At 37.6% G+C, this 19,706-nt stretch overlaps 1 protein-coding gene across 2 annotated transcripts in view; it reads left to right on the forward strand.

Annotated features, from left to right (window-relative positions):
* igdcc4 (immunoglobulin superfamily, DCC subclass, member 4) overlaps positions 1 to 18,627 on the forward strand; it is a 28,955-nt gene extending 10,328 nt beyond the window's left edge. For both annotated transcript variants that reach the window (XM_077713652.1, XM_077713653.1), the window contains exons 3-20: positions 4,905 to 5,046; positions 6,701 to 6,834; positions 7,059 to 7,193; positions 8,213 to 8,365; positions 9,179 to 9,589; positions 10,226 to 10,390; positions 10,488 to 10,625; positions 11,530 to 11,712; positions 12,851 to 13,051; positions 13,208 to 13,306; positions 14,018 to 14,204; positions 14,270 to 14,397; positions 15,761 to 15,931; positions 16,066 to 16,200; positions 16,769 to 16,871; positions 17,068 to 17,293; positions 17,375 to 17,491; positions 17,569 to 18,627. In XM_077713652.1, coding sequence (XP_077569778.1) covers positions 4,905 to 5,046; positions 6,701 to 6,834; positions 7,059 to 7,193; positions 8,213 to 8,365; positions 9,179 to 9,589; positions 10,226 to 10,390; positions 10,488 to 10,625; positions 11,530 to 11,712; positions 12,851 to 13,051; positions 13,208 to 13,306; positions 14,018 to 14,204; positions 14,270 to 14,397; positions 15,761 to 15,931; positions 16,066 to 16,200; positions 16,769 to 16,871; positions 17,068 to 17,293; positions 17,375 to 17,491; positions 17,569 to 18,012 — 3,272 coding nt within the window. In that variant the 3' untranslated portion in view covers positions 18,013 to 18,627. The remainder of the gene's footprint in view (positions 1 to 4,904; positions 5,047 to 6,700; positions 6,835 to 7,058; positions 7,194 to 8,212; positions 8,366 to 9,178; positions 9,590 to 10,225; positions 10,391 to 10,487; positions 10,626 to 11,529; positions 11,713 to 12,850; positions 13,052 to 13,207; positions 13,307 to 14,017; positions 14,205 to 14,269; positions 14,398 to 15,760; positions 15,932 to 16,065; positions 16,201 to 16,768; positions 16,872 to 17,067; positions 17,294 to 17,374; positions 17,492 to 17,568) is intronic.
* Positions 18,628 to 19,706: the final 1,079 nt, after the last annotated feature.

A 19,706-nucleotide genomic window follows, 5' to 3' on the forward strand; every position in this document is an offset into this window, starting at 1 on the left:
AGATGGCACCGTCACGCGGAAGCCAGTGGCAGTAGCTCTGTCCACCCTTATTTGTTTTTTTTGTGTGTTTTACAGCCCCTCTATCTTTTTTTAAATTACATTTTAATATTTCTTAATACATTCCTTTTTACTTTACTTTGTACTTTTTACTTTAATGATGAGTGATGAGTATGTTAATACTTTAGTCCTTTTTTTCTGTTTATGTTTCATATGTACTGTTAACGGATGCACTTTTTTATATGTATCGTATCTTGTGCTGACCCAGCCCATCTGTCAAATTTTTAAAGTGAATGTGGCCCCCGGGCCGAAAAGTTTGCCCACCCCTGCACTTGATAGTTTATTTAAAATTAGGGTGAAAAATGGCATGTACTAAGTCACGATTTCAGAGGTCTTTGACAACAGCATTTTCCAGTATAGTGTAAAGAAACTCACCTTTTGAACTCTAGTTACATGGCCTTAGTTAAATGACAGTTTAATCCTAGAGAAAATGTTGATCGACTTGACAGCATTTCCTGTGGGAAATTTGTAATAGGGCCAAAGAACAGATTGTGCTCAACTCTGAAGGTTCCGACACACTCTAATTGCATAATGGACATGCTGGACCCTGTACGACAACAAAGGATTCAATCACAACATGCACATTCTTTTAAACACAACACTGAGTAAGGTTATGAAAGAGTGTCTGCAGGTGTCCGTCCCTCGGGAGGGATCTTTGTCTCTTCGGGGAATACGGGAACAGACAGTAGCTTTTTAATGGTTCCTCTAAGTCAGGCCACTGTGTCTGTAGCTCTCAGGAGGTAGTATTTATTGAGTCATTAGCTTTGTGTAAAATGAGACCGTGTACTTTGCGGATGCCCGCGCTTTTGTCAGCTGTCACATGCCTATTTATACGGAGCTCATGTTTGAGGGACAATAAGGTGAGAGGGGGCAAAGGATGAGGGGCGGGACTCTGTCGTGTGAATATAGGGGAGGCGGATGGTGCCGGCAAGTAGTCATGGTGAAGGGAAAGGTTTCCGAGACCATTACGAATGACCTTCAGTCTGTTTGTGTGCATGCGGTGTTTGAATTAAATCTGTAGTGGAGGTTCTATAGATAACGATTTGATCAATGCAGCGACTGGATGATGCCGAAGAGCTTTAACATTGATATTGAAAGGATGTTGTCCTTGCACAGTTAGCTTGAATAAGTCACTATGTTACTTGACTGAGTCCTTCATTTGTTTTAACTGATCATTTACATTACAAGTTTATTCTCGTAGACAGTCATCAGAGCCTGATGGATTTTGACAATCTTTGGTAGAAATTTTGTTTAGCGTTAGTATTTAGGAATATTGGTTTTAATTAAAATTTCAATGAGCACATTCATTTTTTTCAAAACTTGACATAAATAGTCAATTTTTTTATGGTTAGAACTTATAGGTTGCAATAAAGTTGCAGTTCTGGTGTTCATACCTTTTTATACTTAAATATACCCTGCCAGCTGCCAATAGTTTTTGAATTCAACTTATTGTTTTTGTGTCTAGATAATGTTTTATTACCAGTAGCTAATATTTTCATTTTGACTTGACATTTATGAATGTCCATTATGCAACCCACCTGCCTTGCACATTTTTTCCTCTCGGTAACATGCATGGGAATGTGCACCACTGAGTAGATTTCAATGGAAATCGAATAAATGTGGGCGAAACCATATGGAGAATGTTTTACATGGCATAATGACCAGCCCTCACCATCTTGCACACACTGCTCTTTACATTCATTAGCCTAACATGCTTTTCTCTTATGGCCGGCCTTCCAAAGAGAATAATTTCTTCATTCCTTTTCTTTACATATTGACATTAAAGATGGTTGGTCGATCTGTAATATACAGGAGAGCGTGATACTGGTGGCATTAATGTACAATGGGAATATGATTTTTACTCAGAGACAACCAAAAGTAAGAAGAAAAAAAACATTTGTGAATATGAGTAAGTTAGAAGACCTAAAAATGAAGGGTTTTGCAAGCTCAAGATCGTGTTGTCCGAAATTGCCTTTTTTGATTTGTAATTTTTACATCTTTGAGCCTTAGTGTTAATTCCGTTCACTCCAGGGTGGCTTTGACATTGTTTCCAAATACATGTAGGCCCTCCTGGAAACTCCTGGAACTTCATTGATTCCTAAACCATCGCTCTAATCAGCTGTTCGTCAACACACACCAATAGCAGCTACTTTGCTACTGATACAGTTGCTGTGTTTACATGATGATGTAATCATGGGAAGTTGGGGTTTAATCATCAGCTTGTCTGCAAAGCTCGCCAAACAGAAATCAATGTTAGTTTTCTGGAGCGATAAATACGCTTGTCGGCTTTACCAGGTCTGGCATAAATACACAATTTAACAATTCGCCACTCTTGTTTTTTGCTTTCAAAGTTATTCCAACCAAAACAATGCATCTATTTATTCCTATTCTTTTCCAGGAATTCTGCTTGTGACTTACACCCGGTATGAATGACCAGGGCCTTTTCTGTCACTTTTTGGAATGGATTTGTGTCCTTATCGGTCGGTATAAATGCACCACCATTAGAGGTGTAGGTTAAGATTGAATAGAGTTTTGCAGACCAATATTTATTTGCCCTGCCTAAAAAAAAAGCCTGCCAAAAGGAGTCAAATGGAAAAAGCCCCTTTTTAACCCAACCCTCAGAGATTGCGCTCACTGCTGCGCCCTTGTGCTCAAATCCTAGCCTTATCTCCACCGAGGAGCATTCGCCTCTGCGTGTGAAAGAGTCAAATTGTGAACACTGGAGCTCTGCCAACAAATTCCACCGAAAGAGAATAAGTAATCCCGCCACGCCAGATTAAATCGCAACGCTTTGTCCCAATCGCAGCGTTTAACTCCATTTAGTTTGAGTGCGGCACAGAGTAAATGCTCTTGGGGAACAATGAAAAGTAGCCATTTGCCTATTGCTTCAAACTTTAACCTTCAAAGACTGAAAACACAATTAATCCTATTAATCATAATTGTATTTCAGACAAACAATGCTGTCTGTGTCCATGATGAACAATAGTATGAATTACCGCAGATGATTACATTCATTAGATAGGCGAAGGAGATTAAGTAATTTTTTGGTTTTCATGAATTGAGTTGCAAAATGCTTCACAGAATTGCTGGTCTTCAACCAGGTGCGATTATTTTTTCTCTTTAATACAGCTTTTGTCTATGTTTTAACGTATCAACACCAAACATTTAGGCACAACCGTGCATCTTCACTGTGTATTGATATCTGTGCAGAAAGACTAAATACACAATGCAAAAATCTATATACAAATTAGTCACAGAGGAGCAGCATTTTCTTCACATTCCTAATAATACACGAATTCTGCTAATATAAATCGAGATCACAATGGCCATGCTTCTGTGTGTTATCAGTTAAGGCTGTCGCAGTTGCCTATCGATCCTTAATAGGAATTAAATTAAATGATATAAATGCAGCTATAGAAAGAAATTAGAACATAATTTGATGTAATCTATGTTAGCAATATTTGGATTTCCCACATGCCTCTCACTCTTGCTCCCATGCCTGTGCGTTCCTGGCACAATTCCAGTGCTTCTGTAGCTAATCCAAAATCAAATGGAATAGAATCCCACCCCTTTGTAACACTGTTGAGGATAACCGCAATAGAAAATAAATGTAGACACTTTATTTCTTTAATGCCCCATGAAAAGTTAAGAGATCCCAAACCACTTTTTAATGCAGTCACTTAAAATTAGGACTTCGTCATTTTAATATTACCATTCTATCCCCATCATTTTAAATCATTTATTCAGCTCACATCTTTATGCTCTATCTGTGTAATTAAGGCTAGACGTTCTCCAACCCAGAGGTTGTGGGTTGGATTCCCCCCCTTGGTAACCTTGTCTTAGTTTCTTTGAGCAAGACATTGAACCCAATGTTGCTCTTAATAGTGTGTCATCAGTAAGTGAATGACATTATTGTGTTTGAGTGCCGTGTAGGTGGAAAGGCACTTTGTGAGTGTAAGACCATTAACCATTTGCCATCTTTCATTACATAAGAATGATCAGAAAGGAACTAAGTGAACTCATTGACATTGAATGTGTTAGATCTCAAATCTATTTCAACTAGGATGCCTGGCATTTGTTGATTGTGGAATCGAAACACTCAAAATGGATTGTTTTGCACCAGATAATCTCAATTTAAAATGAAGAAATGCCAACATATTGATAGGCTAAGCAGAAACGCCCGACTTACATTTATATCGAAAAGCAATAAGCCATGCATAGCCAACCTTAGCCTTTGGGCATTCCAACACAATTATTTTCCTTTGAGAATTCTCCATATTTCTTATGCAAACAACTTATAGTAATTTTGAATAAATGTGCAGGGGTTAAATACGGCTTGGGTAATCTTGGGGGCTCCGGGAAGATACATCTGTAAGACTGGCTTGGCGAAACCACGATCAAATGAGGAAATTGCTTTAGGAGGACAAGTACTTTTAAAAACTATTGAATTCATGTCATTGCTATGACGGCCCTAATTTATTCCTACTTTGGTCATCTTATCTATCTTTTATTTTTTTTGTGGCCCACTTAGTTGACCTATTTTCCCAACCTTAATTGTAATATACCCCAAATTGGTTTCATGCATTTTCGGTCTGCTAGGTCTTTAAATAAATTGATCCAATTAAATAACAAGGCTTTTGGAAATGGCTATACTTCTATATAGTTGGAGACCAGAAGTGCCTATCATCACATGACTGCCCTTCTAAAATATGTGATGTCTATTATGGCGTTGCTGGGAAGAGATTCAGATAATTGCATTTTTTCAGCTGCCGTGCAACCCACATAGAAAAAAACATCTATAAACCAATGTGTGAGATGCAGGTAACCCACATGCTCTTGTCCTGCAGGGTTGTCCTCCTTCCGTCAAGAGCCTTCACCTCAGATGGTGCCTGTTGGGGGGGCAGTGCGCTTCGAGTGCCAGATCGATGGCGTGCCCACACCTGTAATTACTTGGGAAAAGGACAAAGTTGCTGTCCCGGAGGACCCAAGGTGACTCCACTTGCTTTTATATCTTGAGTTGCTAGCCATTTCTTTGTGTTTTTGTTCAGCTTTCTATCATTGGCGAGAACCTTTTAAGAGGGGATGATAACCAAAAATAAAAGGGTTACGTGCAAATACAAAATGTTTGAGCTAGTTTTTTGTAGAACAGCCACTTGGTGGATGTTAGCCTTTTGTCTGTTTTGCTCCTGATTTGAAGTGCATTTCATTTATCAACGAACTGTCGACAGTCTAGACAGTAAATGGTGCACTGTTAAAAAATGAATGTCATTCGATGGACTGGACTCAAAGTGTGAGACAAATTCAAGTGATGCATGTTGGCTACAACTCCATTAACGTCTCTAGTTTAATTTTTTTGTTCTTAATTAAAGACGAAATCGTAATACATTACGTAGACTCTTAAATGTCTTCAAGTGGAGACTGAGGGAATTTATTACCAGAATGCACGGTACAATAAAGTCAAATCCATACTTGTAATATGACCTTGGTTATCTAGCTACTTCAGCTAAGTGGTTTTTACCCTTAGTGAATACAATGCACAGAATGTGAGTATACTGAAGATTTTTTTTTAATGAATGTATTTTTTTCCCCTTGAAGTTTCCTTTCCTTTTTTAATTTCCAAAGTACAAAACTGCGATGAAACTTTGAGTACAAAAGCTCCTGAAATAGCGGCCCGTATTTGTATTTCGTTGTCCCGAGTGACTAATTTTCGGCTTGCATAAGATAGATGTGGAATGAAACAATGTGTGATTGGTACTGTTTTGCATTCAACTGAAATGAACCAAATTCTAATGGAATTTGGATTAATTGAGATCAATCTATAATTACTGTCTCAATGTTATAGAACAGGGGTGTCAGACTCGGGTTGGTCCGCAGGCTGCATTAACGTCAACTCGATTTCATGTGGGCCAGACCATTTTAGATATAATATTTAGATTTTTTAAAACAGATAGGATTAAAAAAAATTGCTTTTTTGTCTTTGCTTGCTGCGGTGCGGTTAAGACTGCCCCTTTTTTTACTCCTCATTGGTTTGTATTTTGTCATTGTCCTCTTTTCCCTTTTCCTTTACGCCTTTTCTTTTACTGCATCTACTTGGTTGTGTGAAGCCCAGCATCGTGGCAATTTATTGACCTTACAATTATATCGGTGGGGACTAACAACAATTCACTAAAAACAAATGTCCTTATCTATTAGGGATGTAAAAATATCTGACTCTTACAGTGTTACAGTGTCAGTGTATACATTCATTTTTTTCACATTTGGCAAAATTAATGTAAAAATGTCATTAATGATATAAATCCTAAATAAATCTGATTATTACTGTTATTCTTTTTCTTTTTTTTTGTGACATGAGGTTGCCCGGTGACAATTAATTTGTGCATTGGTCTCACAGTTCATGATTTTTACCTCCAAGACATCTTTCAAACTTGGTTAAATTTTTAGAGCGTCTTTAAACATAACTTTTAATTGGAAAAATAAGTCTTTAATTTCTAATCTTAACTCAGGCTTTGCTGCTGCACACAATGGTTTCCTGCTTTAACTCTGAGAGCACACAGAAGAACCCTACTCGGCTTTATAGTCTGCTTATATCTTGTTCCTGACTCGAGTTTCCCTCTGTCTGTCATCAATCCTCTGTGTGAAACAGGTTCATTTCCCTTCCTAATGGCGTGCTCCAGATTCTGGAGGCTACCACGGCGGATCAGGGCGCCTACCGCTGTGTTGCATACAATTCTGCCAGGAGGGACATTAGTCACAAATCCTGGCTGACTGTCAATGCAGGTCAGTCTGCTGCAGACCTTTGTGCTAACATTATAGTTTACCCAAGACACTTTTCGAACAACGTCAATCTTAAGAAAGTTCTTTCATTTTATTTTTTGTTTGCCCTACCAAGGCTTGAATCTTCGATCTTTGTCAGTTTTGACAAATAAGTTGAGCAATTTTAAGGCATTTTCACAACAGTGGTCATATTCTCCAATGTATATAATTTCCCATTTCTTATCTAGGCTCTGCAGAAGCCCTGGACAGAGTTACGATCGTGGCACCGCCTCAGAATGTGACGGTGGTGCTCGGCCGTCCCGCCGTGATGGAGTGCATGGCGCAAGGCCTACCCAAGCCATTGGTGTCCTGGAGCAGACTTGGTAACGCTTCACATCCCCTTACACAATTCCCTCATTTTATTCCCTCTCCTGTCTTCTTTTTTTGACATGTCGATTACTCACTCATTGTACGTCTTTCGAGAAATATGTGCGTTTGCACACCTCCAGCTGTCAGTGTTTTCCTAACAATAGACACCACGTTTGTTCTTCCTTTGTTCTCTTGTGTGGTGCTTTTCGTAAGGTGATTTGTCATGTCAGATTTATGCACACTCCCACAGGTCCAACACACACATTTTTCAGTTGCAGCATGATCCTGTGCATTTATTTCAGATGCACAGAATGCTAACACAGGTTTAAAAATGGTAATATAAGCATTAGTTCATGAACAGGGATTTTTGCTGCCTTTTAGGTGAAAGGTAGAAACATAACACAACGCCTACCTTTTGTTCATGTGCACACAGTGTCGGATGAATAACAGGAATAAACTACTGTAATTATCTACGTAAATGAATCAATTACGGAACAACTAGCGATACTTTTCAAACAATGAAACAATTATGATATTAGCAGGCAACCTCACAACAAATTTGAACATTTTGAGACTACAATATTGGTTTTGGTGAGACTAACAGCTACTGCCACACCAAATTAGTTAACAATGACTTATGGATATAAACATTCATTTTTTTTTATTTAACAGATGTTAAAGTCACAAGTAGTGTTAAAAGTTGACATGCAAAGGCAAATAGTTGGATTTACAATTATTTGAGGTCTCGTTAGGTACATTGTCAGGTTTTTTGGATGACTGTGATTCATTTGTAAATGTTTTTTCAATAAATAATGGACCATAGAATTGACCGTTTCTAATTGGCAGTTGGCAATTTCAAAACCGCGAAATCAATCAATTGGACAAGTTTGCAAAACTTCATTTGCATTTGATAATGGTAAACTTCAGTCCTCCTTTTAATAAGAAAACACCAAATGATCCCAGACTTACTTGTCATTGTTGAAACTACCGTGAAAGACTGTCCTCAGACTATTTCTTTGACTGCTTTTATCAGATGGAAAGCCCATCTCCACCGACATTGTTGTCCTCGCCACCAACCTGGTAATCAGGCACACGAGGCGCCACCATGGGGGAATCTATGTCTGCAGGGCCAACAAACCTCGCACTAGAGAATTTGTCACAGCTGCTGCGGAACTGCACGTGCATGGTAAGTGACACTTGTCCCTGGTGCTTAGATACCCTGGAGTCAGCAAATAATTGAACAGAACACGAGTGTTGTTCCAAATGTATATTCCTTTTGGGAGGAGGGGCTAAAGCTGGAAACTAGCACTAGAATGCAAAAAACACATCCAATACTTAAAGTCCTTACATTCCCAAAGGCTTCCCCTATATCTGTTAATTTTCTCTTTGGGGCTATTATAAGAAAGGATTCGGCTTGCCATCTTGAAAAGCAATGCTGGTTAAAATATTTAAAACCCAAGAATGTAAGAAAGTGCAATATGGAAAGACCTTACATTGCGTGAAGCTATTCCCACTAAATTAATAAAATTCTGAGTTTTACTTATATTGGCTGATAGAGCGAATTCAATTTAGAGAGCTGCCATATTAAGTTTCAACAAGAGTCTTGTAAGAATACCTTGCAGCTTCAGCTTCAAATTAACAAAAAAGATAAGACCGTGAAAGTTTTATAACAAATACAAGTGCAGTTACCAAACATTAGTTGTGATTTATTCATTGCAAAATATTAGAATTCACAGCATTTTCCTGCTTTTATAATGGTTATGGCAGCCCGGTGGATGAGTCATTAGCGTGTTGGCCTCACTTCTAGGGTTGTGGGCTCAAATCCAGGTTTTTCCACATATCTGGAGTTGTTATGTTCTAATGTCGCCCAGCATTGGGTCAAGAAAGGCCTGGCGGCCCACAAGGCTTATAATACACTAGCGCTTTGTATATGGTATAAGCCACAACCTCATACAGTTAATGTTTGTTTAACTTTTTAAACATTTGTATCTCTCACTAGCCCCTCCAGTTATTCTTCAGCACCCAGAGACTGTATCCCTCTCCAGAGGAAACACAGCCAGGTTCATGTGCAACAGCTCCGGTGAGCCCACCCCGATGTTGCGCTGGCTGAAGAACGGTCAACCTATCAGCTCCTTCCGTCGCACCAAGACTCAAAACCCTGGCGTCTTGCTCATCAATCAGTTGGCTCTAGAGGATGGAGGCTACTACCAATGCATCGCTGACAATGGCTTGGGTACTGCCTGTGCCACTGCTAAACTTACAGTCATTGTGAGGGAGGGCCTCCCTAGCCCTCCCCGACGCCTCACCGTGGCCCCTTACTCCAGCACCACCGCACTTCTCTCGTGGGAGAAACCAGAATATAACGCCGACAAAATCATCGGCTACTCGGTGCACTGCCAGCTAGCTGCAGGTGAGAATGTATATATGTATTAATATTGGCCCACTATTGTGTATTGTGTTTATAGTAGTGTTAGTAATTAAAAATACTTTAGTTGGACTATGGAAAGAAAGAAAGGAAAGACAACCATGCACAGTGTTGTCCGTGTTACAAGCGCCAATTAGTACCGTATTTTGCTGTTTAATATACCGCCCATTTAATATACCCGGGTAAATAAAAGGGGAATATTAAATGGCGCACAAACGGGAAGGTACGATCCACTATGCCCTCTTTATGCCGTGACGGAGTGCATCAACATTTTGCAGACTAAAATTAATTACTGCTCAGGTTAAAACTACTTACTGCTGAATAAAGTCTGATTTGGAATTTTAATGAACTTAAGTATCTATAATTATGCCCCCAGGAACACCATACAAATCTTGCCAAATAAGCTTGAGTTGCCGTTTAATATACCCGGGTATAATTCAACTGGCCGTTTAATATACCCGGGTATAATTCAACTGGCCGTTTAATATACCCGGGTATATTAAACAGCAGGGATATATTAAATGGCGCACAAACAGGAATCTCAAAAAAGCAAAAATCATTTAATATACCCGGGTATATTAAACGGCCAAATACAGTAGCAACACATTTTTGATTTTTCAGAATCCGATAATGTGGAGTACCAATTTGCGATGAACAACGACACTACGGAGTATCACGTGAAGGATCTTCTCCCCCACACCGCTTACACCTTCTTTGTGGTGGCCTACTCACCCATGGGAGCCAGTCGCCCGTCCCTGCCCGTTACTGTCAACATGCTTGAGGATGGTAAGTAGCAAAGCTTGGGGTCATGAATCTCAATTCCGTATTGTGACTTCATTATTTCTCATCCTGGAGAGACTTTACGTCTTAACCTATCTTGCAGTGCCCAGCCTGCCTCCCCAGCTGTCAATAGCCAGCACATCACCGACAGACATCAGGTTGATGTGGCATCCTTTGTCTTCGCAGCACAGTCGAGGGACCATTACCAGCTACCGCATTGAGTACTGCTCTCTAGATAACGGTGAGGATGTTTTATGAGTGATGAGCATCACAGTCGATCACTTTGTATTCATCTTTCATCACTCTCACCAGACACCAGTCTAAATGCTTTATCTTATTCTTTAGTTCCCCTTAAAGAAAGCATTGTTCCTTTGAATTTGAATTGTATCTGAATTGCCTCTGGGGTGAGGTTTAAAAGATTTTTTTCACCACAATCCCCATGAATCCTCATGTCTGTGTTATGTATGCAGTTGTTAAAATACCCCAGGGACTAAAAATTAAATCATGGAACACTTTAGACACACTGTTCCTTCTCTTGTTGAAATATTCACATTTTTGATGTTAATTTTATGAGTGACCATATACCTCGACTTTAAAAAGTTTAACCATTACTATGACAAAAAAAGCTTACGTCAGCCTCACATTGCGACAAAAAAATGGCGTAAAGTCACATAAAAAAATCATTCATGGTAATATAACCTAAAATTGAGATCATAGCACATTTGTAAAATTTATTTGCACACATAACAACAATTTTTGTATTCAGTTGCAATTGCTTTCTGATGAATTACCTTAAATTCAGCCATAAAATGAATCATAAGTCACTTTTGAATTAGTGAAAAGACAAGCCAATGTACTCTTGCATCTGCTTTGATGATAAATTCAGTTGTAAAATCTGTTGCTTCATTTCCATAAAAAGTATATTAAATAACGCAACATAATTTGTTTAACAAACTCTTGATCTCACTCCAAATTCTTCATATTCAGTATTACTTCTGAAAAACTGTCAACCTTTAAAGTAGAGAGTATACCTAGAATGTTCTAGTGGGAAAAAAATGCTAAATGTATAAAAATGTATTAAAAAAAGTGCAATCTAAAGTCCAGAAAATGCAGCTATAGTACATTAGTCATTTCTTTTCCCACAGCGGACACTGTTTTCTCTGTGGAGGTGGCTGGCAATGAGACCCAGTTCACACTCAGGGAGCTGCAGCCTAACCAGGCTTACAAATTGAGGATAGCAGCTGGAACAGAGGTCGGCTTCGGGGTCCCATCTGAGTGGGCTCAGCACCAGACGTTAGCCCACTACAACCAGACCAGCCATCGCATTGGTAAGCTGCATGACTACAGTTTTCTTGTACTGCACATTCCCACATAATAAGGTGATGTTTTTAATTTTTAAACCCCATCAGAACTCATATAAACTGTAGTCGACAATATAAACAATGCCCATGGAACAATGCTTTTGTTTTGACAGTTATGAAATTTCAAGGTATTCAGAGTGAGCTTGGCAACAACTGAAGAAATGTAAAACGTAGATCATGTTTTCAATTGTAATTAAATGCATTTATGTCAAGCCTGCTATCAATCTTTACCAAATTAGCATAAGGAAGGCAGACATTTTGCAACATAGGTGTCAGTCAAGAGCACCTGGAGATATATTTTTTCATTGTGTGGATGCTTTAAAGACATTAAAGAAATGACAATTGGATGTTCAGAATTAATTTTCTATTTGATCGCTACAAAACTAAATGCATTGTTGCAAGTAGTTGAGTACCGTATTTTCACGACTATAAGGCGCACCCTCAACGAATGACATTTTTTTCCATATATAAAGTGCACTGTATTATAAGGTGGACTATTATAAGGCGCACTGTCTATTTTGGAGGAAATTTAAGACTTTTAAGTGCACCTTATAGTCGTGAAAATACGGTAATTGCTATTGACTTCCAGGTATGAAGTATAAAATAAACTTTGCAATAGTGTCCAAACAAAGATGACAACCGGATTCTTCCCACAGCGTAAAGATTAAACTAATTCAATTTAAAAGCCAACTCAAAATACAAAACTTTGTGTGCGCAAGCACTACACCGTCACCTCTGTTCATGTTTTGGACTATTTTTGTATAAAATCTTGCATTGGGGGAGGAGCTATATGATGGAAGATGTTGTAAACTAAGATTGCATCTGCATATTTAACAGTATTGTTTCAGTTCAAGCGTTTGTGTTTTTTTAATATCCGACAGTGCTGGTTTTTCGTTTTTGGTTTTCTGTTTTTTCCATATATAAGGCACACTGGATTATAAGGCGTACTGTCTATTTTGGAGAAAATTTAAGACTTTTAAGTGCGCCCTATAGTCATGAAAATACGGTATTTTAACCTTCATGATTATCAAGTTGGCATGTCAACTTGTTTATTGCCCAACATGAACCCACTTTGACATTATAACACCTTCTCTCGTGTACCCAGTGGTGTTTGCTCCCACTGAGCTGAAGGTGCAGGCAAGAGTGAATACTCTAAACGTCACTTGGCAACCCTCACCCAATCACACGGCCGTCTCCGGCTACAAGCTGTCCTGCCGAGAGGTGGATGCTGACGGGGAGAAGATGAAGCAGACTCACGTGGTCAGGCTCCGTAAAAAGGGCAGATACCATCTCCTTACCGGTCTAGGTAAGTTACGTTTTGTTAAGCACAAATGTGGGTGTGTTGTCAAATCCCGAGACTATTAAAAGAAACCACATCGGATTAAAAAGATCCATTTTATTTTGGCAATGAAAGCAAACTATAGACTTTTAAAAAAATAAAATTTCAATGTTTTTGTGTTAGTTCCAGACCAACAATATGAAGTAAAGGTTTGGGCGTTCAACAAGCAAATAGATGGCTCAGCAGCAGTTTGGAAAGGAAGGACAGAAAAGGCAGATAAAGGTAAGAATCTCAGTGAACTGTAGATCACCTGAAAACGATGACAGATAAGGTTTTCTTATTTCACAGTCTTCACTTTTTTTTCCCCTGCCTGGGATTATTTTTAAAGCTCAAAACATTTTATCTGGCAGATCAAGAGCAAAACAACAGACTCATATCTCATAAACATGTCAGTCAGGCGAAGTCGAGTTAGCAGATAGAAATTCATTCATTAAGCGCTCTTTAGTTCCTTTGTTTCACAGTCTAGAACACAGGTGTCAAAGTGGTGGCTCGGGGCCAAATCTGGCCCACCGAATCATTTTGTGTGGGCCTGAAAAGTAAATCATGAGTGCCGACTTTCTGTTTTAAGATCAAATTAAAATAATACATATATGTATATATATACATGTATACATATATATATATAATACATATATGTTATATTTCCTGATTTTCTCCCTTTTAAATCAATAATTGCAATTTTTTCAGTGTTTTTAGTTCAAAAATCAACCTTTTTTAGACCTGTAAAAAACTGAATATTCAGGGCTTTTAATCCAGTTCTTTTAATCCATTTATAAAAAAAAAAAAAATCAAAATATTATATCTAAAATGGTCTGGCCCATGTGAAATCAAGTTGACGTTAAAGCGGCCCGCGAACCAACCCGAGTCTGACACCCCTGGTCTAGAATATTTCAATTTTTATCGTAATTTTTTTGTCCTGTTTTCTGATTCAAGTATCCTCATTACCGATACGACCGCCCCCTTTACCACCGAGCAGCATTAAGGCAGTGGCCAACAGCTCCACGTCCATTCGGCTCAGGTGGGAGAAACCTCGCTTCAGCACAGTACGCATTATCAACTACACAGTGCGCTGCAGCCCGGCCGGAACAGTCAACGCCTCTCTGGTCACGTACCACACCAGGTGAGTGCCAACATTGCACTATAAACGAACAGGAGCAAATATAAATGTTTTTTTCTCAACTGCAGCGCTGCTCAGGAGATCATGATTGGAAAGCTAAAGCCTTTCACCCGCTACGAGTTGGCAGTGCAGTCCAACGGCTTGGATATGGCAGGACCGTTCAGCAGTACGGTGGAGGAGTTCACATTTTCTGACAGTCAGTTTCTGACAGCTTTTTATCTTTATCTTTTTACCTTTTTTAGGGAAATTAATCCCCATCAAACACATTTTGTCCCCTGGTTCAAAGTGATATTTTCCTAGTTTGTCAGCATATGAATGCTCTTTTGTTTCCCAAAACAGTGGGCTTACAAGGTGTGAAAATCTACTTTTAAAACATCTCAAATTACCCTTTTGTTGAATACATATATATATATGTGTATGTATATGTATTCAACAAAAGTGTAATATAACATAATGTAACATATATACACATATATACATATATATATATATATATATATATATATATATATATATATATATATATATATATACATATACATATACATATACATATACATATACATATACATATACATATACATATACATATACATATATATATATATATATATATATATATATATATATATATATATATATATATATATATATATATATATATATATATATATATATATATATACATATACATATACATATACATATACATATACATATACATATACATATACATATACATATACATATACATATACATATACATATATATATATATATATATATATATATATATATATATATATATATATATATATATATATATATATATATATATATATATATATATATATATATATATATATATATATATATATATATATATATATATATATATATATATATATATATATATATATATATATATATATATATATATATATATACACATATATACATATATATATACACATATATACATATATATATCTACACATATATACATATATATACACATATATACACATATATACATATATATATAAACATATATACACATATATACATATATATACACATATATACACATATATACATATATATACACATATATACACATATATACACATATAGGCCAACCCAATAGTTTTCCTTCACCCCTACATTCTAATAAGAGTTTTTTCATGGCATCATATTGTTCAGTTGTAGCTACAAATTTAACCAAATTTAATCCAGGTGTGTGTTGGTGGTTAAATTTAAATGTTATATGCCAATAAAGTGCCAGCAACATTGCTGACTCTTGCACCACTGCTCCTTTCTCCTCATACCTCTCATTCGCCCACCTGAGGTCCTTACGCTGAACCCAGGTGGCTGCAGTAAGAGGACGCAGATGGTTGTCATATAACATATCCAATCCCCCGCCAAGTCAATACACCCTAACACGCCCCTTCTAGCTAGGCACCTTATTTGTGGCTTTTAATTAAGTTCTGCTTCCCGTCCAATTCCCTCCTTGCTTCCCAAACCCACGCCTATTTCCCTTTTTTTTTGGCTTCCAACAGGGCCGTCCTCTCCACCGCAGGAGCTTCGACTGAGCGCAACTGACTCCTCTTCAGTACTGGTGAGCTGGCTCCCTCCGCTGGAGCCAAACGGTGCTATCGTGGGTTATAGGGTGTTGTACAGCAGCAACCTGAGCCAGCCCGAGCAGACGTGGAGGAACATCTCTCAGGATGGTGAGAATTTACCAGTTTTTAACCTGAATGAATGAATCAAAGAGCTACAAAAGGGACACGTTCCATGTTTTCTCACTTTTGTCTTCAACTTCGTCGGACACAAGAAAATGAAATGTTGTTTTCCCATTGTACAGGCACCATCACTAATGTTGCGGTGCGGGGTTTATCAAGTGGCACCCATTATTTCTTCAAGCTGGGCGCATCTACTGACGTAGGAGCTGGGCCTTATTCACATGTAAAGGATATTCATACTCCCGTTGAGCATTATGGTAGGTTCCATTTAAATCATGCACACATTAGGAAGGATATTTTGCATTTTCTCACAATTTGAGACAATTCTAAGATATCTTAAAATCAGTATCAGTAAGACCGATAACTTATCGATTACATCGTCAATAAGTATTATTGTTACATATGATGGGTTGCCAAATACACCTATATTTTGTATACAAGTCATACATTTGTCTTTTTTTATGTTTCAGTATTGTCAGTATTGTTATTATGTTGCAGGGTTTTTCACAAGGAATGGAAATGACATGATGTACGGGTGGGAGAAGACTCTTTCCGTCTGTTTCATATCTTGATTGATGCAAAAAGAAAAAAAAAGTAGTATGAATATCAATAAAGGGGTTGGATTTGAATTGATTGAAAATAATAGCCCTGTGAATCTACTGGTCTTTTATAGTAAATTACTCCTGTGGGTGAAGATAAGCATAAATCAAAACATGTTTATTGTTACCAGAATTAGCTTTAAGAATGGATGTAACTATAAATTAATACTATACTGTATATGTATAGACTTTTAGTGCTAATGTTTTTTTCGTCCAATTTTAACAGAGTTGGATATCCATGCAGTGACCGGAATAATCGTTGGAGTGTGCCTCGGGCTCATATGCATCCTCCTCTGCATGTGTTTCAGTTTCCGCAACACAAAAACTCGGTAATGTATCTTACACTAAAAAGGGAGAAGTACAAACTTAAGTATGTAGTGCATTACATGTGTTTTAACTGTGTGTATGCAGAAGAAATGAAGAGACATTATAAAATGACTATAGAGAAATGCTAATGTCCAATATGTGTTAAGTCTTCTAAGATGTCCATCCTAGAAGTAGCAATATTATGTCTCCCTCACTTAGGGATTTATCTGGTGGCCTGGACTCCGCAGCTGTGACTTCTCAGTACAGGAGAGGAGTTTACCCCAGTCCCGTCCATGCCCCAGAGTGCAGTGATTGGCATGAGCTGGAGACATTAATGCCCTCCAGTGGCCAAGAGTGTGGCCAGTCGTCCACAGAAGTCCCCGAGGAACAGAGTCTGATGGTGAGCTCCAGGGTGATTGGGAAAACACCAGCAACTGAATCCAAGGTCAAAACCAGATTATTTTTTTCCCTTGCTGATATTTCACAGTTTTTTTTAGGAGCGTCTGATTTGTTGTTGACTTTATAGGATGCTTGGAATGGCTCTGTGAGTCATAACTGGGCCAATAGAATCACCCGATACAGAGACACTGTCACCGAAGACTCACCCGGATTCAACGATGGAGATCTCAACGTGACAAATACGGTAAATCTAAACTCCAGAATACCCTGAAAGATAAGACTTTGTACATTTTTTTTATGTAATGATGCATGTGCATTCAGGATGGTCCAATCGCATCCCTGTCCAATAACCAAGTGGAGGCCGAGGTCATTGTCCACACAGAGGTCATCGGAAAGGACAAAGAGCACAGCGGGCAGGCCGAGGAGTCCAAAGGTAACCGTGGACCTTCATTAGAACAGACTGAGGAGAACTCTCTCGGTGGTACACATTCGCCACAGGATCGTCTTTCCACGAATCTGGCAACCGACTCCAATTGGGAGCCGGAGCACAAAACGGCGAAGCCAAAACCGAACGCGCCTATGGCCAATGGCTTCCACTCCCCCAAGACGCCGAGGCTGGGGCCCAGAACAAGGGAAAATGGGGACTTTAAACGCTGTCCTTCAGCGCAAGCAAAGACAAATTCCGCTGGGCTCAGCCCCGCCCCTTTTGTTAAGTCGGGCATGGTCCATCCTACCTCAGTTGCACACAGTTACTTGTGCCCATAATCTGCATTGCAGGTACAGGCAAACAGACATTCTTACTAAGGATGATTGTGTATACACACCTCATTGTCGGATTCTTTTTGTACTTCAAATCCACAATTTCACACGTATGTGTATATATATATATGATACTGTCTTTATTCTAGACATAGCTTGTTTTAGCCGAGTGCATTGCAACCATACATTCCTCTGGATTGCTAAATGCATACTGCAGACCTCTCGATGTAAAACCTAAGACAGGAACCAAATTGGTAGGCATCAGTCCAAGTGTGTCAAAGTAGTTTGTCTTAATGAATGTCCAATACACCCACTTGTTGTCTCAGGGTCACATATAACTGTGAAGTATACATACCACAGTTGTTCATTCATGGACCTACACACATTTTGGGGTGTGGAATTTTGTATTGCATTGTATGCATAACTTTCACGTCAATTGAGCCAAATAGTGGAGTAACTCCATTATTTTTCATTTTAAAAAGATTTCATTCATATGGGAGTCAACCCACTGTTTTATCAGGAAACGCGCTGAGTTTATTAATAAACTTTGCGCATCTGTCAACACCAGTATACATTTGATTTTATCGCAAGTTCCTCACTTGAAAAAATGATCTAAAGGGAGTTAGCCCACTATAGACTTTTCAAATCGGATGCCATCCAAAGATTTCTTTCTTTGTCTTTTTTTAAATATAAATTCCTCGCAGCATTGATTGACCAAGCAATGGCATTTGATCATCGGCAGGCAGTGATGGTCAAGCTTGACTTGTTATCGTGAATAGACATGATGAGTCGAAGTGTCTTGACCTCCGCCGAACCCCTGAGACGGACTCAATGAACCCCTAGGGTTCGATTTAAGAACCACTGATGTAATGGAATTGTAGCTAATTCTGTGGGTGCTTCTGTTTAGCTGTTGTTTATGTACAAACCACAGAGGGGCAGTGTAATCATTCCCAAAGATTCCTGAAAAGCAGTAGTACTACTAGCTGCTTGGAAAAGAGGGAAAAGTGCCACTCCCAGTTCCTGCTTGCTGCATGTGAAGATCCAAGTGATTCTGGAACTTTGCAAACATGTTTCTGGTATATTAAATAGGGGGGTGGTATATAAATTAAATGGGTATTTAATATACCCCCACATATATATTAAATGGGAGGTATATTAAATAGAGCAAAATATTAAATGGGGGGTATATTAAATGGTTATTTAATATACCCCCATGTAAATGAAATTGGTATTTAATATACACCCATATATATATATATATATATATATATATATATATATATATATATATATATATATATATATATATATATATATATATATATATATATATATATATATATATATATATATATATATATATATATATATATATATATATATATATATATATATATATATATATATATATATATATATATATATATATATATATATATATATATATATATATATATATATATATATATATATATATATATATATATATATATATATATATATATATATATATATATATATATATATATATATATATATATATATATATATATATATATATATATATATATATATAATGGAGGGATATATTAATGGGTATTTAATAAACCCCCCATATATATATATATATATATATATATATATATATATATATATATATATATATATATATATATATATATATATATAATGGAGGGATA

Source organism: Stigmatopora nigra, chromosome 3, assembly GCF_051989575.1.
Source record: "Stigmatopora nigra isolate UIUO_SnigA chromosome 3, RoL_Snig_1.1, whole genome shotgun sequence".
Classification (NCBI taxonomy): Eukaryota; Metazoa; Chordata; class Actinopteri; order Syngnathiformes; family Syngnathidae; genus Stigmatopora; species Stigmatopora nigra.